This window comes from Camellia sinensis, chromosome 2, assembly GCF_055761805.1.
Source record: "Camellia sinensis isolate YWXY chromosome 2, ASM5576180v1, whole genome shotgun sequence".
In the NCBI taxonomy this organism is placed as follows: domain Eukaryota; kingdom Viridiplantae; phylum Streptophyta; class Magnoliopsida; order Ericales; family Theaceae; genus Camellia; species Camellia sinensis.
In genome coordinates, this window is record NC_138962.1 from 15,796,335 (window position 1) to 15,819,452 (window position 23,118).

The window sequence follows — 23,118 nt, forward strand, 5'->3', positions numbered from 1 at the left end:
GAAAACAAAAACCAACCAGCATATATCATATTTTTTATTTATTATTTTTAGAGTTAGATTTAAAAACTAAAAAATATAGATGAATAATATGTTTATTTTTTTCAATTCAAAAATATATTCAAGTTGAAAACTTTTTTTCAACAGAATATTTAAACTCTTTTTCAATTGAAAACACAAACATAATATTTAAACAAATTGAAAATACAAAGTCTTATAAATTACTATAGGTGCTCGCGATTTGGCGGTTTGGCGGTTCGGTTGCGGCCAAAAAATCTCAAATCCGCCATCCGTCCGCCAAATTGGCGGATTGGAGAAAATCAATCCTCAACCGTCCGCTCATCATCATGCATCCGTCCAAAATGCGGCGGATCGGTTCTGTTCGGTCGGTTTTGGCGGATCGGTATATCCGCTGCTCACCCCTATTAGCCACAACAAACAAAACATCACATCCAACTCATAATCATTACATTCTTCTCTCACAAAAAAAGTCAAAAAAGCCAAAAAGTCAAAAAGTCCTTCCCAAACCAAGCTTTTTAGCCCAAGCTAAAAAAGTCAAAAAAGTCAAAAAAATCAAAAAGCCAAAAAGTCAACCCACTTCCCAAACGGATGCTAAAAAAAGGATGTGGGATGTGAGATTCTTCAAACCATTCCAAAATGAGTTCAAAAATTCTTTAGTAAGCTTTAGACAAATGTATAATTTCAAACTGTTAGTGTTACATTTGAAAAAAGTACACTAAGAAATTTTTTAGTATTTTTTGTGTTACATTGGAGCGTTGTATTTGTAATTACATTGATAAGAATGTTATGTTGGAAAAGTATATTAAGAAATTTTTTTTTTTTTAGTATTACTTTATTACATTTGGAAAAAGTACACTAAGTAATTTTTTAGTATGTTATATTAGAATGTTACACTATTATTTGTAATGTTGGATTTGTTCCAAAATGCTGAAAAATTCAAAACATTTACAATGTAGATTGCCTAAATGTATAATTTCATATTTGGAGAAACTCATTTTTATCACTCAAAAATTAAACCCAAATATATAAGTGACTATCTTTTTGTGTAATTTTCACTTTAATATAAGTTTTAGATTCATAAGGGGAAAAAAAAAAAAAAGGACTATACAGTTCACAAAATTATATTTTAAAATTTATTAGTACTTCATTTATATATATATATTTGTTAATTTTTTTCCCTTCAAAACCATATATGCAATATAGATATTGTTGTAAAGATCTCAAAAAAAGAAATTTAAAAACATTAATTTTATTAAAAATAAATTTAGAGAATTAAAGTTATAATATGTTTACTTTTTTTAATACAAGATACATATAAATGGCGAAGATGTCATCATCATGAATTGTTATTTTCATTTCTAAACAAATCCAATTTTAAGGAACATTTTTTTAAAAATCATCTTAAACCTAATTTTTATTTTTTAAAATTCAGATGGATAAAATTATGAAATAGTGTTGTTTTTTTTGGAAGTGGACTTCATTATGTGTCACATCAAATAATAATAATTTTTTTATATATATAATAAAATGTTAAACTTAGAAATTAGTGTGACAAAAATAAAATATTAAAAAGGTTTAAAAAAAATTATTTTCAATAAAAAGAAGATAAAATTATATGGAAAACAATGAGTATTTTTTATTTATTATTTTTTCATTAAATTAATTTTTTTTTAAAAAAATCAAAAATCAAAAATCAAATTTTAAAAACAAATAAAAAATACAACAAAATCTTAACATTAACTATGATGTGAGGAAAATAAAGCTTTTGTTTGGGATGAGCTTTTTTGGCATTTTTTATTTTTATGAAAGAAAAAATAAAATAATTATATTTTAGATGTAATATTTTGTCTTATTAATTTTTTTAATTTATTTTATCTTTTTATTAGTAAAATAGCAACCAAAAAAAAAACAAAAAAACAAATCCATGCCAAATATAGCTAAGATGGCAAGACCTTACCTGCTTCGACAAAAAAATGCAAGCTGCCTTCTTTGAAAATTTGGCGCGCAACTCTGACTTTTTAAAGCGAATTATTTAGTACTTTTATAATATTATGTGATATTTTTTATTTTATAAAGTGTTTTTAATTAATGATGTAATAAAAAATAAATTTTGTTGATATGTGCTTTTAGGGCATATTAAATATTTTAAAAATATTAGAGATTTATAATTTTAGATCCATAATACATCTACAATTATGTGGTAAGAGAGTTGGATCTTATATAATGAGTGTATCACAAATCAAAACTTAATACTTATTATATCACATTATTAGAAGTCAAATTAGGGGAGTGAGTCTACGAGTCTCAAACATTTTTTGTTATTGAGACGAAATTTTTTTAAAGGTACAACGTTGACTCATTTTTGTCAAGTAATTGAAAAACAAATGATAACTTGATATGTTTTGTTATTATTCATTTGTGAGGAATAACACATAAGTAAAGTCAAATTATATTTTGGAGGGTGTTGGCAAAGTGGTGATGATTAACTTAGATAATGTGAGGTCCATTATATTTATTGAATAATTATTCAATAATCTTAGAAAACTATATGATATTACTCACATTATTAGATAGTTACGAGAAAAGATAACATATTTAGTACTACGTAAACACTATTATATCATAATCTAAGAATATCTAATAATATATTTTTATTTTTATTTATGTTTATGTTTGGAAGAGAATACAAGATTAGAGCGATGGTAATAGAAAGTATGTACGCTATTGATATGCAACAATTTTTTCTACGAAGGAATACTTGAAAGGTGGTTAATTCACGCTTTGTTGATAAAGTACAAGAGTGACGGTAATAAAAACTGACATAGGTGGGCCTATAGGGACTTTTGGCCCACCACTTATAGCCCAATACATAATTTAAACACTAAAAAGTCCAGCGTTGCACCAAGGACCAATAACATCTGAACACTTGTTAAGAGAAGAACAAACTACATAAACAGACAAAAATCTTGCAGAGTTATTGGACCACGCACCAGTCATTAATGGGTTTCCTTGCAGCATTTAATGCGATAACCCCTCACGTCGGGACAGAGTAGCTTCACCATGAACAAGGCAAGCTAAGACATAGGCTTTCGGCTAACATGACAGGTCGGAGTAGACAAGGAAATGATGAGCAAAGGATATAAGCAGGTTTCTAAGACAAAATGAAGGTTAAGTTCCTTATCACCATTCTCTCTGGACATTCCATCATTCTCTCCTTTCTAACTTGTTCGTCAGAGGGTTCGCTGGGGGACTCCCGTTCCCCGTTGAACTCTTGTGCAGGTTTTTCCACAGGCCCAGCCATTGGACAACGGTGTGGGAGGCATGGATCTACCCGACCTTATCCATCAGGGTCCAGCAGCATCATCAAAAACTATGTAAGGATCAATTTGAAAGAAACCCGATATCTAGTCATCTACGTGACTACATACAGTTGATTTGAATTATAATTTCGATTGTTTTATTAACAAGAAAACAAATAATGTATTTGTGAAGCTTATCATCTTAATTAAGATTGAAATTAGAGGTCATCTTAGTCTAATAATCTATAAATAGAGAATTTAAAAATATTTCTGTTTCAAGTTAAAAATACTATTCTCTTTGTTTCTAAAAAAATTAATTCATTTAAATTATTTTTATCTTATAAATAAATTACAGCAGCATTGATGAACAGGAAGGAAGCTATAAGAGTCGTCCTAGTGGTCTTCTGTTTACTTTGTTGAACAAAGATTTGGTTGGATAAGAAAAGAAATATTTCTCCAAATCCACCATCAGCATTGATTAGGTCCCACACAAACATTATTCGGTAAAATGCAAATACCCCTGAAATTTGGATTGTTCTATGTAATTTTAAAAATTATAAATATTTTTTTGTCAGAATTTGTTATTTAAAAAAATTAATTAAAAAATAACTTTTTAAACTATTCTCTTATATAATAATAAAATTACCTGAATTGTTAATTAAAATATATTTCTAACATCATTAAAAATTATTAATTAACTTGATATTTTATTAATAGTAAAAGAGGTTATTTGTTATTGGATTAGAAATTTGAAGGCATGAAATGTAATTTCTAAAATCACAATGAACAATTCATATTTTAAACAAATCTTAAATGGTGTATTTACAATTTATCCAAAATTATTCAGTAAAAAAAGCTGTTCAATTCCACCACGTAGGATTCCAGCAACATAAAAAATGCTTTCTCCAGTTGCCTCATCACCTCCTATATATAAACCATACATCCCCTGCCACTTCCTCAAACATCAACAAAATCACTTCAAAACACAAGTGAAAATCAAAATGAGGTCTAGTTGGGGCCTTGACACTTCTCTCTTTGCTCACCATCCTAGTAATACTAACACTAGGAATCTCAGCAGAGCAATGTGGAAGTCAAGCTGGGGGTGCATCGTGCCCAGGAGGTCTATGCTGCAGGCAACATGGGGGGTGCGGAACCACCCCTGACTACTGCGCTGCTGGTTGCCAAAGCCAGTGCGGCAGTAACACTCCTAACCAATAACACCGTGACATGTGCACTCTATAATCCCAACCAATAACACCACACACAAAATGATGGATGGAACCGATCTTGTCTCCTATCCAATCAATTGAGGTAGTTAAGATCGGCTCTAGTCATTCAATTATTAGTATTTTTTTATTTATGAGAACCACATTTGTAATTCAAAGAGTATTGGTGACACACTTTTAACTGAACACTGATAAAAATCGTTTGATCACCATTACATCTAACCTTTATTCGGTAACCGGTGCTTTTGGGTCAAAATGAACATTATAACCTTGAAGTATGCATGAGCCTCATGATTTGCAAATTCTCTATCATCGTTTTTTTCTTTTAAATGCAATTACCAACTAGGAGATGGTATTTTTATCATGTTTTATTGGACTCAATGTGACAATAGTTAAGTGGAGATTTTAGAAGAGAGGTTTGGGGGGGGGGGGGGGGGGGGGGATGCACCTTGTGAAGTTAAGAACAATATGAAAACAAAACATGATCAATAATGCACCTTGTGAAAGGGGGGGGGGGGGGGGTGGGGGATGCACCTTGTGAAGTTAAGAACAATATGAAAACAAAACATGATCAATAATGCACCTTGTGAAGTTAAGAACAATACGAAAACAAAACATGAGATGTCAAAGCAAAGCATGAGATGTGAAATGATTGCTTATCTTGTCAATGAGGGGAGAGAAAGGAACAAAGCTAAAAAATTGATCTTATCAAGCAAGAACAATTAAGGTGGGCTGTGGAATAAAGCATGTGATTCTTTTTGTCTTTCTTTAGTTCTAGCAAAATTATTAATTATCCTTATCTTAATGTGCTGGAAAACATTAGCTATTCAAATTTGACCATAACTGAGTATAAACTACAAGCAGAAATACACGCTGAACACAATATGTTGAGAGATATTTGTGCTTAACCTTTAGACCATATATATATATTTTTTTTTTGTTTAATCAGCCATACCTCCATGTCAGGGATTCGAACTTAAAACATTAATTTAAAAACAAAATGGCAGTAAACAATTGAACTATACATGTTAATATTAATAACGGTTCATTCCCCGTCATACATGGATCAGGTTAGGTGTGTCAGAAATCTGATACTTATCCCAACAGATCTGGATGATTCAGAGAGAGAGATAGGAATTATATAAACAACTTCATAAATAATTGCTTTTCCAGCTTCAAATGGCCCTGATATGCATGGAGTGAAGAGCAGATATAAAACTGGGAAGTTCAGAGGGCATGGAACATTTAAAAATTTGTGAAAACACCATCTGCTCCAAAGCACACGAAAGTGTCCACAAAGGTATGCATAAGCCGCACACACTAGCTAAAAGTAGAGGTAAAAATGGAAACAAAGGTCAACACACTGTGGTGTGTTGGGATACTGTGACCTCTTACCCTAATGCTACGTATATGTGGTTGGCGAGGGCGATTATCTCTATATTGAGAAAGAGAAGCACAATCTCGTTATCTTCAACCATGTTCTTGTCATGTACTATCATCTTCGACATGCTTTTTACTGTCATATTTCTAACAAAAAATTAATCTAATAATCGTTGACAGTTGAAACTAATCACAAGCAGAAGAATTAATACTATTTCCAAACTAGCAAATATTTTTCCTCTTCCAGTCAGGCTAACAGTCATTTTTGAAGTACTAAAGCCCAAAACTTTTGATTATTATGTACAATTGGCTCACATTAAGCCATGAACATAGCAAAATTACATTGTTTGACCAAATAATACCAATGCTATATGATGAACTTTACAAATTTTCTACTTGCCCTCTTCCCCCAACCAAAAGAAACAGAAATAAAAAAATAAAAATAAAAATAAAAAGAGAAAAGGGTTCGATGCTATTGCTATGTTGGGATGTGATAATTGCCTAAGCAGTTGCATAACTGGAATCTATAAAAGCTTCACAGAATAATGATTCTCCTAGCTTTTGGGACAGCCTAATGAATTTCAGCTAGCTTTTGCTGATAAAATAGAAACAAGCTCGGATCGAGCTTTTTCGAAGGCATTCGACAAATTCTCAGGTTTTCTACCACCTGCCTGAGCAAAATTAGGCCTGCCACCCCCTCCTCCACCGCATAACTTCGCTATAGGCCCGATAAATTTCCCTGCTTGAACTCCCATGCCAACCACCCCCAGTGAGAATGCAGCGATTAAACTTACCTTGCCTTCACCAGAACATGAGCCCAAAATCACAGCTGCTGGATCTTCTAATGTATCCACTAGGTAGTCGGCTGCACTCTTCAGTGAATCAGCATCTGTATCATCCATGCACTCAACCAGCACCCTGTAAAGTAATTTTCCAGAAAGCAACTGTATTATTCATAGAATGCTCTTTTAGAACTCCAAAGGGGAAATAATATCAAGACTTGTTAATGTCAATTTTTTTTGTTTTTGTTTTTGTTCTTTTCTGTGCTTGGGTTTAGGTTGAGTTGTCTGAATGATGGCGGTGCGAGTTAGCTATGTTGAATAGCTTAATACACATTGTTGGGCTCATTTTCTAATAGCCTAAGCTTTGGGGACTAATGGTGATATAACATATGGTATCAGAGCCAGAGAACTAGGGATGGGTAGGGTGCATATCCCTGGCTTGTACATGGTGGGTGCTGCCAAGCGAGCACACTGGTGTGAGGGAAGAGGTGTGAAGCGAAATTCCACGTTGACTGGGTACAAAAGTAATGTGCAGTATATAAATCTGAAGGCACCTCATGCTGAGCTAACTTTAGGGTGTGTTTTTTCCAAGACTCTGTAACAAGCTATTCTTTACAAGTTTGAATGATTTCGTGTGCTCTTTATCATAGATGCATAGTTGATCCAAAATTTCTACTCTCTAACATAGATGGAACTACAGAAGTTAATTTAATACCTGATATTTTTAGAATTTCCCACAAGCAATACATTGTTTGCGATGATTGAGGCTCTGTGAACTGCTGCTTTAGCACGAATAGCTGAAATTTCATTTCTTGCCATTCGCAATTCCTCCAATAGTGTTTCTACCCTGGCTGGTACATCTTCAGCTTTCACCTTTGCAGAATGAATTTTAATAATGAGAACATTGGAAACAATAAGGTGTTCTCTATTTAGCAAAAAGATTACAGAAGAAAACATACTTTGAGAGTAGAGCAGAGCTGTTTCATGTAGTTATCTCTAGCATTGATGTATTCGATAAAAGCTTCACCAGCAACGGCTTCTATACGTATGATTCCAGACGCAATCCCCTGTTCTGAGATTATTTTGAAGCCATGTATTTCAGAAGTACTGCTGACATGAGTGCCACCACATAGTTCCATGGATACACCTGGAACCTCTACAACACGTACCTAAAATAATCACAGTATTTGAAGGAAAAATCAAATCCTATGTAAAAGTATGTTCCATAAGTTACAGCATTTATCTGTTGTGAAATGAGCGTATATTTTAACACCATTTTCTGTCAGAACTCAGAAGTACAAAAGAAAAGATTTTATAGAAACTTGAACCTGTTCTCCATATTTTTCTCCGAACATTGCAATAACCCCAGCATTTTTAGCATCAGTTAGAGGCATCACTTTAGTTTGCAGAAGTGTAGAGTCCTCAATCCAGCTATTGATCAGTCCTTCAATCTCCACGAGGCAAGAACCAGATTTATGAAGTTAATTTCACATATCATTTATATCTGGAAGCTATCAGTTAAAGAACTCTCACGTGGAAGTATACAGTCCCCAAGAAGTGAAGAACAAAAAAGTCTCAAATGGACACCTTGGGCTTAGCAGGCAAGTGCATATTTGTAACTTGAATGACCATGAAGAGTGATTTTAACAAGGGTATGAAAATTTTGGAAACATTCATGACAAGCCTCTTTGGCATGAATTTGGATAGCTAGACATCTCTTTACATGGAAAACAATTTTAATGATCAGATACGCAAGCAGAGAAAATTACAAAAGATATATTAGACTATAAGTACAACAATATGATTAAAGTTCTTGTCTGCTTACCTCGTCATGCCACATTTCAAATGCTTCATCATCATCTTCATAAACACTTACCCATACTCTTTCAGCTGGCAATCCAAACCTGCGCAATTAAAAAATAACTTTCATTCTTCTTGCTCAGGGAAACAATCACAAATTCATAGCTACGACGAGGAAAAAATTTATTCAAAAAAAATTATGAAAACCCATCCTTTTAGTAAGATCCTCTGTATTGACCAACATCTGGTACTAACATATTGGAACCTACGCCCCCCAAAAAAGGCATTTATGCTTGACTTTAGGGTCTGTTTGGCTGATGTGCACATGTACTTCGCACTCTTCACTACTAGTATGGATCCCAAAATATTTACAGTTTTGACTGCTGCTTTTTTCCCATTGCTAACAACAGTGTCATCCCACAACAAACACTGTCCAAGGATGTGCCTTTGAAACTACAACTACTTGCAGCCACTAGAATGGTTACATCTTATATAGTGAATTGATACTCATAATATTTTAAGGTCATAAATAATTCCAGGCATTGATTGTACACATAAAATTGTGGAAATATTATTCAAAAAATACTGCTTGTATGACTTAAAAACCAGTTTTTATCAGAAATTTTATAGGCCTGGTACCTATTGAGAAACATAAAACTTCATAAGAGGTGCCAACTTGAAATAAGGATGTTGAGATTTATGGCATGCCAATGAAGGGAAAAAAACAAATTAAAAATAGACATATTCAATCAACAAAAGGAGTGTGAAGACAAGAGAATTATCAGTCTAGACTTTAGTGTCACAATAAAATTACTCATACATACTCCAAGGTAGTAAGCTCCCATGCCCATTTAATTGCTTCCTTCTTGAAGTAATCTCCAAAATTGAAGTTTCCAAGCATCTCAAAGAATGTATGATGTCTAGATGTTCGACCTACAATCTCAACATCATTTGCGCGTATGCATCTTTGGGAAGTTGTGGCACAGGGTACCTCAGCAAAATATGATGATGATGATGTTAAAGTGGCTCAAAATTGCATTCGAAAGAACATCTGTAATATACACATGTTCATTAATAACAAAATGAATAAGACCACATCATTGCATTCCATTAGCAGACCTTGTAGACCAAAACCAAGAGACACATACCCATCAAAAGGCGAACAACGGGGGCAAAAAAGAAGATGGAAACTACGACACACATTAATGAAAAACCAGTCAATTACTAGATTAATGAATCATACATTTGGTAATCATCAGACATCATGCCAATATGTTAACCAGCCCAATTACGAGATGTGCATCAGTGCCTTTTGAAAATAATTTTTTTATCCAAGGTAAGTGTTTATAACTCCATATCATACATTTGCTTAAAATAGTATATATCTATATAATAAAGCAGAACGATTTTTGAAAATATGTAAAATGTATCAGAGATACATTTCATTTTAAGGGCTCAGATTAATTGTGATAAATATAGATGGTTGAGATATGCTTTAATTCCCGCCCAAACACTTGGTGCTCTCTCCCTCTCCCACCTACCACGTCTCTCCCCATTCCATCTTTATCTCTCTGTTGCACGTCTCCTTCCATTCTCTCCTTATCTCTATCTCCATCTTTGTTCCTCTTCTTTATCTCCCCCCTTCTCTCTCAGTGGCTTCAATTCGCAACCCTCCACCACCACCCACCCACTTTCTCTCTCTGCTTCGAACCTCGATTGGAGCTCTTTGGTACTTCTCTCCCTCTCTCTCTTTCTCTCTATGCTTCAAATTTAAATTGTTGCTTCATGGTTTCTGGTTTATCATCATTTCTGTTTCTGGTTCATGGTTTATTATTTGGTGAAACAGAGCTACTTCAAAGCTATACCAAACCTGAGGCTTTTATCTGTGCAAGGTAAGATTTCTGTCTCTATTCCCATTCTCTTTCTGTTCCCCTTCGTTTTCTTCTCTTGCCATTTTCTGGTTCATTTCTGTTTATACAAATTTGCTGATCAACATTTGGTTCTCTTACTGTTCATTTTTCCCATTTTCAATTATGATTGAATATAACTTGGTGACTGAGGGAAAATTTTAAGTTTGGTGAATGATGTGATGGCCAAAGAAAGAACACTCCGTAAAGGTGTTTTTCTTCATGGGTTTTATAGGTATGTTTTTAGTGTTGTCCCAAACTACTTTCAGAATTATAGAATACAGATTGACAGTAAATCAAATTCGTTGGCAATACCACACAGAGGAAGCATCTGGGATGAAGACATGGGTGTTTGGATCAGTTAGACAATCAGTTAGCCAGTGACAGGTCTGTCATGAACCCACATGGGAACACCATCTGAAGGCACCTCACATTTTTCCAACACAAAAGCAAATAAAATGGGATGGGCTGTAATAGAGGGGTAGCCCCACCTCTCAAATTTCAATTCCATCATTTTATTAATGAAAAAGTCTAGAAACACATAAACTTATCATATGAAAATTATGTCCGATTTTTAGAAACACAGAATCTAATCATATAAAGATTGCCTCTGATTTTTAGATTGGTTATTAGTTTTATTGTTGTTGAAACTATGATATGGGTAAAGGTAGAAATTTCAAATATTCATGGATTTGGGTCATTTCTGTTTTTCTCAAGAGGCATCCAGGTGAAGCTATGTGGAATAGCTCAGTATGGTAATCTCATAGGTGTTACAATTGGATACACAATAACGGCATCTATTAGTATGGATGTCGTTATTTTATCCTGTGTTTTTTTCCCTTCACAATTATTGTATTTTTAAATTAAGTTTTGTAAAGGAGAATGCTTGATGAAAGTCATTTCAATACATTTGAGATTTTGTCACCAAATGTGTATTTACATGGTGAAAGCACAAAAGCACTTTATGATTTTAAAGGACTTCTTAGATGAACATATACCAAACATTCATTTTCTCTAAAAAGTCTTATGAAGTTCTTCTATAGAGTTGATAGGAAATGCCACGAGTATACAAGGATCAAACTTTTCAAGAGAGAGTGAATTAGAAAGGTCACAAGCATATTAATCACCACCTTTACTTTTTTTGAAGGTGGTGTGAACTAAACTTCATTATAAGTCCTAACTACCCAAGTTTACCATGTCGTACACTAGAAGAAGTCAGCAAAATGTGTATATTGAGGTTGTGCTAATTAAATATATAGGCTTTGTTTGGATTTCTATGTGATTAGTCTAACCAACACGTATCTAAAAAATGCTCAAACAAACAAAGGGTAAGAGCAAAACTTCAAATAAAGATGCATACATGACTTGTGCTTCAAAGATAGAAAAAAGAAAACAAGGCAAATAACAACACTAGAGAAATGAATGGTTATGAGCTAATATTCATTGAAATAGCACACAATTGTGCATACAACACTACCATCACTTGTTTCATCAAAATTGCAATTAAATTGATTGCTTTCATAGGAATATTGGAGGACCATATAAAGAAGAAAAAAAAGTTCAGCATTATTAAGCAACTGACAACAAAAGAATTACGAAAAATCTTGATTTTTTCTTCCTTCTCTGCATTTCATTGTTGGTGTGTGAACATAGCATCTCAACACATGCCACGCTTGATCTTCTTGTGTTGTGGTGGTATATGGAACTTTGGCTCTCTAGGTATGGTGCAATGCTTCATCGACCTGAAAATAACCCGAAACAAACAAAGGACATCGTTATTGCCCCCCGCAAACTCAAGGAGGATAGAAACTAACCAACTTGAGTTTGAAGAGAGGAACAAAACAAGAAAATACATAAAAATAAAAAAAGGATAGGTGACACTGTATGGTCGTGTCAGACCATTGGTGAAGACACTGGATGGTGGTGTCATAACGTTGTAGAGGACACTGTATGGGGGTGTCATAACGTTGTAGAGGACACTGTATGGGGGTGTCATAACGGTGTAGAGGACACTGGATGGCGGTGTCAGACCGATGTAGAAGACAGTTTGTGGGGTCATGTCAGACCGTTGTAGCAGACAATGTTGTGACAGTTGTTGTGACAGTTTACGGAGTCTTGCTGGACCCTTGTAGAAACTAACCGGAATCAATGTCGGGACAGTTTACAGAGTCTTGTCGGACCCATAAAGGAGCTAACCGGAATCAATGTCGGGACAGTTTACAGAGTCTTGTCGGACCCCTAAAAAGTCGCACCCTTAAAAGGTGTGCCCAATCTTTCAAAAGGCGTGCCATCAAAAGGCGTGCCCAATCCATAAAAAGACGTGCCATCAAAAGGCGAGCCTAAGTCATAAAAAGATGTGCCGGACATGATGGCGAGGCACGTGAGTGCCTTGGTTGGCGTGCCCGTTTGTCGTCTGGTGGCAAGTGGCGCGCGATACGCGTGGCTGCCTTGGCTATATAACCAAGACGAAGGCAGAGGCTGAGGCTGAGAAAAAACTGAGAGAAACCTCTGAAAAATCCTTCGTGTTGCTGAGAAAGAGAGTTCCTTGTGCTGAGAGAGATAGTCTGTAATACTCTGTAACGAGAGATATTCTGTAACACTCTGTTGTCCAGAAAATGGCCTCGTCTTCCCGGAGTCTGCTCACCCTCTTTCCCGACCTCAACGAGTCAACAAGAGAGAGAACTGGAGCGGTGGCACTGGAACATCAACCGAGTGCCCCGGAGTTTACTCCGCTGAACTTTCCGATGCGGTCTGTGGAGCAAAGAATGGCAGTGCAGTCGGATGTGGAAGCCAATCAGTATACATTAAAGTCATGTGTGGAAACCATGACTGCGGTTACAAACTTGTCGAACCGGCTGCAGAGTAGGGCAAATGAGGTGCAGCAGTTAAACTCCCAGCTGGCTCTGCTCCAACGCATGTATAAGGATGCGCGAGCAGAGATAAGCGTGCTAAGGGCAGAAAACAAGGAGCTGAAGCGGAAGGCCACCGTGATGTTCCGATTTGGAGGTCCACCATATGCTGCAGTGGAGGAGCAGGGAGGAGGCAACTTGCTTGGTGGTCGAGGAAGCACGGAGGCAACACCGTCAAGGACCGCCCAGGACGGAGGCAAGAAGAAAAGACCGGCGGAATAGGCGAGAAGAAAAATCCCACTGTTCCGATTTGTGTTGGTTGTGTTTTGTTTTGTTTTGTGTTTTTTTATTTTTATTTTTTTTATTTTTTTATTTTTTTTTTTTTATGGTGTAAAATGCTGATCGGGGTTGATCCCCGGCATGAAGAAATAACAAGTTTGTAAAATGTTGTTTTTTTTTTTTTTTGTTTTTGTTTTTTTTTTTTTTGTTTTGGGAGTGTTTTGTTGAAAAAATAAAAATAAAATGAAAGAAAACAAGGGAGAAAGAAAATAGATAAAAAATATTTATAGATGGATTATATGAAAAACATCAGTGCGATTGTTTCAAAATAAAGTGGGGTATTTAAAAAAGAGGAAAAGTGACTTGGAAAAAATAAATAAAAATAAGTGATTTTTGAAATCAAATGGAGGAGAGAGAGGGACAAACCCATGTGATAAAGTGGAGAGAGAGTCGGTGAGTGGGGTGCAAAAGGTGAAGGAGAAATGATGGATTGAAAATGGTTTGGGTCAAAAGTGGACACTGTTAGTGGGGAACATGAGTGCATTGATTATTTGATATAATAATAATAATAATAAAAATAAAAAGTTAGAACAGTTGGAGAGAATGAGTGGAGTATGGTAAGGGTTTCATCCAAAGCCAAAATTCCTGCAGCGAATCACTTCGCAAATCCTAGCATGAGCTTTTTCTCTTTCCAGGCTTATTCATGAATTTCCTGGTGATTTCAAGAGCCTCTGGTGGCATTGTGGCAGAGAACACCCCAACCTGGATTTTGGGTGACAGCAACTGAGAACACCCCAACCTGGATTTTGGGTGGCAGCAACTGGAAAATATCATAGATCTGATTTTTAAAAATCTCGTGACAGCATTTCATCAGCTTCATCCAAGACAAACATTTTGATGTAAACAGGGCGAAGTGATTGTCTCCGCAACATGTCAAACACACGACCAGGAGTACCAACAACAACATGAACCCCACTGGAGAGAATGCGCTGATCTTCGCGCACACTAGTCCCTCCAACACAAGCATGAACCTTCACACTTTGCTGGGCAAGTTCAAGAGTGGGTGGAAGAACCAAAGCTTGGCACTCAACCAAGCTATAATCTAGCTGCTGCAGAATTCCAGAGCAGAATGTTGCAATGTTTCCAGTTCCAGACTGTCTCGTCATATGAGGTGAAGAATTCTTCTCCATCAGCCTCACACATGACTACAGTTGCACAAATCTTTGTTGATTTTATCAGCGGAATAGGTTGAGGTCCGGCGGGCGGCTAAGGTGAGGTTGCCGCCCGCCGGAGAAGCGAAAATACTAGGTTTTAAACCAGCTCTTTTATTTTAGAGAAATGTATTATTGATTGATGTATTGTGTTGTATCTATTACAATTACAAGGATTCCTATTATATAGGAGTGTGTTTGGGAGTAGGTGGAGAGTAGGTGAAGTGGAGGTGGTAGTGGTTGGAGAGTAGGTGAAGTGGAGGTGGTAGTGGTGTAGTGGGTTAGGTTTAGTGGAGTAGGTGAGGTGGTAGTGGTGGTAGGTTTATGGTAAATTCTAACAGTTATGTTTACACCACTTGTGCCAGTCAAATGATGCATTAGAAAACTTCTAGATTTGAGGTATATTTTACAAAATTGGAGATCCAAACAACACCTGATCAATAAAATATGCTGGAAAAGTTGCAGCTACAGTGACACTGAGGGGAAAAAAATGTATATAAAAAAAGAAGAAAGAAAGCAATGTATACAAACTACATATTGCTTTTTAAGAATCATTTGAAGAAGAGGGTCTATTTGAAGTCTTTAGTAGGAGAAGTAATTTGGCAGGTTCAGCTTTCCGCGCCCACCAAAATAGACATGATATCTTCTTGTATAGAAAATAGAAACAAGTGGATCATATGTTTTTCTAATATTGAAAAGACACACCATGTGTCCTATAGGCCAAACCTACTAGATAATTTCTCTATTTAGTAGATTTTTTGGTTATCCATATTCAAATGGAAAACCATGTATAGCAAAAGAAGTTTTTAAAAATTCTAGATTTTATCCGATACCTTCTAGGGATGAAAGGCCTGTCGAAATAGGGCATGAGTTGAGCTCTTGGAATGAGCTCCTTTCTTAGTCTCCTGATTTCCTCTTCTTCTGCTAACTACAGGAGCAAAATCCAACATGCACACATATATCAGTAAACTACCAATAATATCACCAAAACACACCCATAAGGTTTTTTCTGTCATGTACCTTTTGTTGTCTTTCCCTTTTCTCCCTGTACTGTTCAACAAGGCTCATCTTCTTAGCCAGCTAATATGCAATCACAGAAGCAAAATTAAAAGGTAATTCAATAAAGGGGATTTCATTATTGCTATGTAATATGCGCGAGAACGTGAGTGAATGGTAAAGACTATAGTAATGACATAATGCCTACTCTGTATGTGATAGGTGAGTGAAGTTATGGTCATTATGCCCAAAACAATTGATTAATACATGAAAACCCTGAGTAAAAATATTTAAAGAAAGTTAAAAATACACCTGTTGGTCAAACTCAGCACGCTTCACAGCCCTCACATCGCTATGCAGCACCAAATCAACCGGTCTTGTGATTTCTTTGACGGCAGGTTTTACTAAGCACTGTAATACCATCAAAAAGCATATATTCATGCTACACATTTCAACAAAATATTACATATGAAATTAGAGATAGAAACATTTGTACAACACAGCGAAACTTCCATCTTTTTTCTCCTCAAATTAAATGGAATTACCTCTGGCTCATCTGTTGTCAATGGGAGACCTTGTGTAATTGGTATCCGTTGCTTTTCCTCCTCCATCATCATTTGTTGTAATTTCTTGACAAATTCTTCCTCCTTGTATCTCCCCCTTTGCTGCAATAAAAATCAATCACCAAAATTAACATGATTTCAAGTAAATTGAGGCAAAGACAGAAGGATTTAAAAGCAAAAGTCAATTTCACAAAACCATAAACACACACCTCTGTTCGAAGCTTGAAGGGTTTTTGGTAGGTTGCTTTGAGTTGCTTCTTCTTCCAACGACTTCCACCAAAGGTCCCAGATGATTCAGAGCTCTACATTGAAAAAAATGAATATTAAAAATAAAAAAAAAAACACAGGTCCATTTTTCATTTTAGAAATAGAAAAAAAAATGCTTACATTTCGTCGGCTTTTGTGACCACCACCAGAAGTCCTGTTTGAAATAGTGAAGCTAGAAAATAATTCAAAGCAAACCCAATTAGGATCCAAATTGAAACGATTGAAAGAAGAAATAAGAGAATAAAAATTAATCAAATTATTATAACCAACCTTCCATGGCTGCCATCTAATGAAGACGAAACATGCAAATCCAAACCTAAACTCTCTGATATCACGAAAAAATCTGATGGAAAGAACGAAGAAGAAATCAGTGTTTCGGACACCTTAGGTTGTTGCAGTCCTGGCAATGCCCATTTCATCCCCTTCTTATCATCATCATCATCACCAACATCTTCTGATTGTTTCTCATCTGTCTGATCTGAGCCCTTCGGTATCGTAAGAAGCTTAGGCTGGAAAAGAAAGAGGAAAAAGGGGGTCAATAGTATGAGACAAAAAAAAAAACAAAAGATTCAAAGAAATAATTAATTTCAAGAAGATCAAAACCTAGCTTTAAACATGAACCCAAACAGACCAAGATCAAGAATCCATAACATATTGAAGTGAATATACCATTCCCAGATCAAAAAATAAGCAATCAACAGGGAAAAAAAAAAAACCTATAAATTTTTTTCTTCAAAATTATAAGAAACACTAGTGAGTTCAATCATTTCCAAGATTCAAACCAACCAATAATCAATGCGGGTTGAGATTAGCGAATCAACAAGTAAACCACGAAGAAAATGAAGAACCAGAAATTACCAGAAAAGCCCACTGATCGACTGGTTCAACAACGTTCTTCCTCGGAGGAGCAACTACTGTATCTATGTTTTCGGCGATTTCTGGGTCTTGTGTCTACATATCCAACATGTTAGACTACCAAATGGTGGACAAACTTATAACTTGTAAGTAATAAATAATAATACTCATTACATAGAATCATATTCCGAAGTAATATATTCAGCTGGCATGGGCATTTCTCACCCTTTCATTTTATTTTTTAATGTTTACATTAATGTTGTGCTTAGAGAAGAACACAGCTGCCAGAATTATCACAGTAGATCCTCAATGGTCTCTCGCAAATTAGTTTATTAAGTGGTGGAATTCTATAATTGTGTTCTTCAAATACATGTAAATATATGTTTCTTTGGTTCTGATTTTTTTTGTTTAAAAAAATGTTTGTGGACTTAATATGCCAAGTGTTTAGTCTGCTGAACTTATTCAAGATTGAAAACTAAGTAGCAGATTGAAGGTGAATAGATGGATTTCAAACAGAAGTAAATTATATTGAAAACAGGACATGAGAGATCAATTAACTAACAATTGATATACCTTTGGAACAGTACTCTTTTGCTCTGTCAGTATCTGAACCTGCTGAACCGTGCCTCCAGCTCCGGTGTTGGATCTCTGACTCGTAACATTCTCTTTACCATTTCCGAGTCCATTATACTTGTTGACTCCCACTTTGTCATTTGCTTTTGTACCACCAGTCACAGAATCTTGTGCATTGACTCCATGTAGCCTCGTGGCTTTAGAATGCACAACTTTGTTAACCTGAAATTTTTATGCATAATTCAGCTGACTAACCATGATTCTGGACTAAATATGCCAAGTGTTTAGTCTGCTGAACTTATTCAGGATTGAAAGCTAAGTAGCAAATTGAAGGTGAATACATGGATTTCAATCAAAAGTAAATTATATTGAAAACAACACATGAGAGATCAATTAACTAACAATTGATATACCTTTGGAACAATACTCTTTTGCTTTGTCACTATCTGAACCTGCTGAACCGTGCCTCCAGCTTCGGTGTTGGGTCTCTGACTCGCAACATTCTCTTTACCATTTCCGAGTCTATCATACTTGTTGACTCCCACTTTGTCATTTGCTTTTGTACCACCAGTCACAGAATCTTGTGCATTGACTCCATGTAGCCTCGTGGCTTTAGAATGCACAACTTTGTTAACCTGAAAATTTTATGCATAATTCAGCTGACTAACCATGATTCTGGACTAAATATGCCAAGTGTTTAGTCTGCTGAATTTATTCAGGATTGAAAACTAAGTAGCAGATTGAAGGTGAATAGATGGATTTCAAACAGAAGTAAATTATATTGAAAACAGGACATGAGAGATCAATTAACTAACAATTGATATACCTTTGGAACAGTACTGTTTTGCTCTGTCAGTATCTGAACCTGCTGAACCGTGCCTCCAGCTCCGGTGTTGGATCTCTGACTCGTAACATTCTCTTTACCATTTCCGAGTCCATTATACTTGTTGACTCCCACTTTGTCATTTGCTTTTGTACCACCAGTCACAGAATCTTGTGCATTGACTCCATGTAGCCTCGTGGCTTTAGAATGCACAACTTTGTTAACCTGAAATTTTTATGCATAATTCAGCTGACTAACCATGATTCTGGACTAAATATGCCAAGTGTTTAGTCTGCTGAACTTATTCAGGATTGAAAACTAAGTAGCAGATTGAAGGTGAATACATGGATTTCAAACAAAAGTAAATTATATTGAAAACAACACATGAGAGATCAATTAACTAACAATTGATATACCTTTGGAACAATACTCTTTTGCTTTGTCACTATCTGAACCTGCTGAACCGTGCCTCCAGCTCCGGTGTTGGGTCTCTGACTCGTAACATTCTCTTTACCATTTCCGAGTCTATTATACTTGTTGACTCCCACTTTGTCATTTGCTTTTGTAGCACCAGTCACAGAATCTTGTGCATTGACTCTATGTAGCCTCGTGGCTTTAGAATGCACAACTTTGTTAGCCTGAAAATTTTATGCATAATTCAGCTGACTAACCATGATTCTGGACTAAATATGCCAAGTGTTTAGTCTGCTGAACTTATTCAGGATTGAAAACTAAGTAGCAGATTGAAGGTGAATAGATGGATTTCAAACAGAAGTAAATATGCCTAGTTTGGTGTCATTAATCAAAATGTTGCAGCTTCTCACCTTTGATTTTGCAGTTTCCAGGTGGGCTGACTTTGCGGCAGCAATGATTTTACTTCCACATCCAGATTTAAAAGTCAAATCCCGAGTCTTAGCAGTAGATTCCTTGGACATATTTGACTTTCTTACTTTGTCACAATTTGCTTGAGGCGCTCTCATGGCATTTTGATTATTATCAGGTGTTACATCTTTGTTCAGTGATGCACGAAGTGTCGTGTTCTTAACATTATAACCAGGGTGTGAAGAGGAGCCCACACCGGATTTTCCCGAGGAAGATTTACGCCCTTCTAATTTTCTCCCACCAACTACTTCAAATGCATGTTACATGTACGCATAAAATCCAAGAAAATCATACCAAAAATAAAAAAATAAAAAACAAATCCAAGAACAAAGATATTGGACAGGTATATATGCAATTCATAAACATATGCGTGCACAGAAATGTAATACAATTTAAACAGATTCATTAATTTTTTATTTTCGATAACATTACAAACAGAAACAGAGGAGCACAAAATTTAGACCAGCATCTCTAATGGAACTTCTTGCAAAAACCTTCAAAAATACACACACCAACTCAAACATTGTTGGTCACCAAGCTTCTTTTTTTATTGATGTATTTGGCGATGTAAACTTTTTACTGTCTAAATTTATCAATAATTTTTTTTTTACCGATTAAAAAAAAAAAAAATTGAACATCTCGCATCCACCATATCGAGGAATGAATCAGCAACGTGGTCACATGCATTACTTAAACACAACTGTCGATGAAACTAAAAATTATCATGTGACAAATCAAACTTATTCAAAAATTTAAAACTCGATGAACATGTATGTTTATATTCATCTTTCATTCATATACTTTTTAAGAGAAATTACCATTCAATGGTAGTTTTAGAAAATTATTACAAATTCCTAAAAGAGTTTTAAGACTTTAATTATTCACTGTACTTTTTTGTAAAAACTTACACTGAATTGAAAAACAAACAAAAACATGGATATGGACCTAAGATAAAAGGAGAACCTGAAAGTCGAATCATCCTCTGAAGAAATATCATAAGCAGCGACAAGAAAATCAGCAACAAGAAAATCAGCAAAAAGAAATTCTCCATTGCAACAACTACAACAGCGTACTGAATAGCTGTGTGTATGCGAATATATATATATATATATATATATATGCATTTAGAGAGGGAGAGAGAGAGATTGCGGGAATTTTGAAATGCATTTAGAGAGGGAGAGAGAGAGATTGCGGGAATTTTGAAAGAAATTTGATCAATTAAGGAATTAGTTAATTAAGGAATGATTGATTAAGGAATTAGGAATTTTGATATGGTTTTTCCAATCTTCCAGAAGCCTCTCTATTCCTCTATTTTTGTTACTATAGCTAGCTAAAAGCAGAAAATTCATCTCCAGCAGCCTCGCCGGTGGCTAGCTACTTTGATTTTCAGCTACAGTGCCTCGCCAGGGAAGACGAGGCGCTGTTCAGTAGCCTCTCAATTTTTTATTAGTTTCTTTCGAGCACTCCAAGCTTTGCTTACGAACGACGATCGACGCTGGACAACTCACGATCAATGCCGGAGGAGGAGGGCCAAGCCGGAGGAGGAAAATCAACGCCAGAGGAGGACGATCGAGCCGGAGGAGGAGAATCGACGCTAAACGAGTCACGATCGACGGCGGACGAGAACGCAACGAGGACGATCGACGCCGACCTAATCACCATCGCAGACGAATCTCTGGGTCTCTGCCCCTCTGTCTCTCTTTCCCTGTGCTTGTATTTATTAATATTTTGAAGGAAATAGTTAAAGTAGAGAGGGCCGTTGGAATGTGTGTTGAAAAAATTGTTAGCTAAGCTAATAAGGTGTAACTTTTGGGTAACTAATCTGAGTACGAGTGCTGTTGGAATGTGGGTTGATAAATATGTTATTTATTTGTTGATTTTCCTCCCTTTGTTTGCGTAGAAATCATCGAACATATTTCATAATTTTTAGAACTCAATGATTTGAAGTCGAAAAGAAAGAGCATCTCTTTCTCTGTCTCAATTGAGATTCTCTCAGATTTTTTTTTGCAATCGGAATTATATTTTTAATTTTTCATATTTTGTTTTATTTTTTTAATTTATTTCATTTAAATTGATGATAGTATTGAAATTTATTAATAATGGAGTAAAGTGATAGTTGAGGGGGTGTATGTGTATGTATGCCATATTTTAGTTAATTTTTTAATTTTTTAATATTAACTTTTTAACTTTTTAAATAATTTTTTGACTTTTTAACTTTTTGTCAAGTTTCCAAACTTGGCCTAATTTTATTAAAAATAAATTTCGAGAATTAAAGTTATAATATGTTTAATTTTTTTAATACAAGATACATATAAATGGCGGAGATGTCAAGATCATAATTGTTATTTTCATTTCTAAACAAATCCAATTTTGAGGAACATTTTTTTAAAAATCATCTTAAATCTAATTTTTATTTTTTAAAATTCAAATGGATAAAATTATGAAGTAGTGTTGTTTTTTTTGGAAGTGGACTTTATAATGTGTCACATCAACTAGTAATAATTTTTTTATATATATAATAAAATGTTAAACTTAGAAATTAGTGTTACAAAAATAAAATATTAAAAATATAGAGGGTGATGTGTGATGGAGTATTTTGTTTTATTAGTTACTTTTAGCTTGGAAAATACATCTTTGATAAACATAGTTCGGAATTTATATAGGAAAATTTATCTATAAATCACATCTTGAGGAATGGTGATCTATTTAGTCCCAATAATTTTTTTGTAGACCAATTAGTCCCATGAATTTTGGGAAGGTCGATTAAATATATTATTTAGAAATTAAATTTACGATTATACCCTTATTTTTATTATGTTTTTTATTTCTTTATTTTTTATTTTTTTTCCTTTGGTATTAGAAAGGTAAGATACACAATCAATGGTAAGAGAGTTGGATCTTATATAATGAGTGTATCACAAATCAAAAGTTAATATGTATTATATCACATCATTAGAAGTCAAATTAGGGAAGTGAGTCTACGAGTCTCAAACATTTTTTTGTTATTGAGACGAAATTTTTTTAAAGGTATAATGTTGACTTATTTTTGTCAAGAAATTGAAAAACAAATAATAACTTGATATGTTTTGTTATTATTCATTTATCAGGAATAACACATAAGTAAAGTCAAATTATATTTTGAAGGGTGTTGGCAAAGCCCAGCAGATCCCAACTGCTGCAATCAGTCAAGGAAGTCAGCACAGTCTTCCTCCAATCAACCTTGGAAGTCCCTCATCTAGTGGCTTCAAGCCCAAATCATCCAAGTCAAAGATTCAGCCCAATATTGATCATTCCAAGTCCAAGGCTAAGTCTACAGCCCAATCCAAAGCTCATTCAAGGCCCAAGTCAAAATCTCAAGCAAAGCCCGTTTCACCTCCTGCTCAGCCCAAAGTCAAATCCAAAAGAAAG

The 23,118-nt window shown here is 35.0% G+C and overlaps 2 protein-coding genes and 1 long non-coding RNA gene across 4 annotated transcripts; all 3 read right to left on the minus strand.

Annotated features, from left to right (window-relative positions):
• Positions 1–6,185: 6,185 nt before the first annotated feature.
• LOC145819870 (alanine--tRNA ligase, chloroplastic/mitochondrial-like) lies at positions 6,186–9,624 on the minus strand. Its single transcript, XM_082913809.1, has 6 exons — positions 9,330–9,624; positions 8,531–8,609; positions 8,034–8,156; positions 7,665–7,874; positions 7,421–7,578; positions 6,186–6,841 (listed from the first exon to the last, which is right to left on the minus strand). Exons 1-6 carry the CDS (start codon positions 9,404–9,406, stop codon positions 6,505–6,507), a joined length of 984 nt encoding a protein of 327 aa, XP_082769935.1. The 5' UTR covers positions 9,407–9,624; the 3' UTR covers positions 6,186–6,504.
• Positions 9,625–11,826: 2,202 nt separating this feature from the next.
• On the minus strand, positions 11,827–21,417 carry LOC145819869 (uncharacterized). 2 transcript variants are annotated; one of them, XM_082913807.1, is made up of 15 exons: positions 20,674–20,859; positions 19,653–19,954; positions 19,245–19,466; positions 18,832–19,053; positions 18,419–18,640; positions 18,006–18,227; positions 17,436–17,528; positions 16,848–17,086; positions 16,698–16,749; positions 16,520–16,612; positions 16,293–16,412; positions 16,060–16,158; positions 15,772–15,831; positions 15,585–15,679; positions 11,827–12,154 (listed from the first exon to the last, which is right to left on the minus strand). In XM_082913807.1, the coding sequence occupies exons 1-15, from the start codon at positions 20,759–20,761 to the stop codon at positions 12,070–12,072; spliced, it is 2,214 nt and encodes a 737-aa protein (XP_082769933.1). In that variant the 5' UTR covers positions 20,762–20,859; the 3' UTR covers positions 11,827–12,069. The 2 variants fall into 2 exon arrangements, with proteins under 2 accessions (XP_082769933.1, XP_082769934.1); XM_082913808.1 differs by lacking the exons at positions 18,006–18,227; positions 18,419–18,640 and having other exon boundaries at positions 20,674–21,417.
• LOC145819871 (uncharacterized) lies at positions 13,709–14,552 on the minus strand. The gene is made up of 2 exons (XR_014360624.1): positions 14,340–14,552; positions 13,709–14,302 (listed from the first exon to the last, which is right to left on the minus strand). It is a non-coding gene; the product is annotated as an uncharacterized LOC145819871 (long non-coding RNA).
• Positions 21,418–23,118: the final 1,701 nt, after the last annotated feature.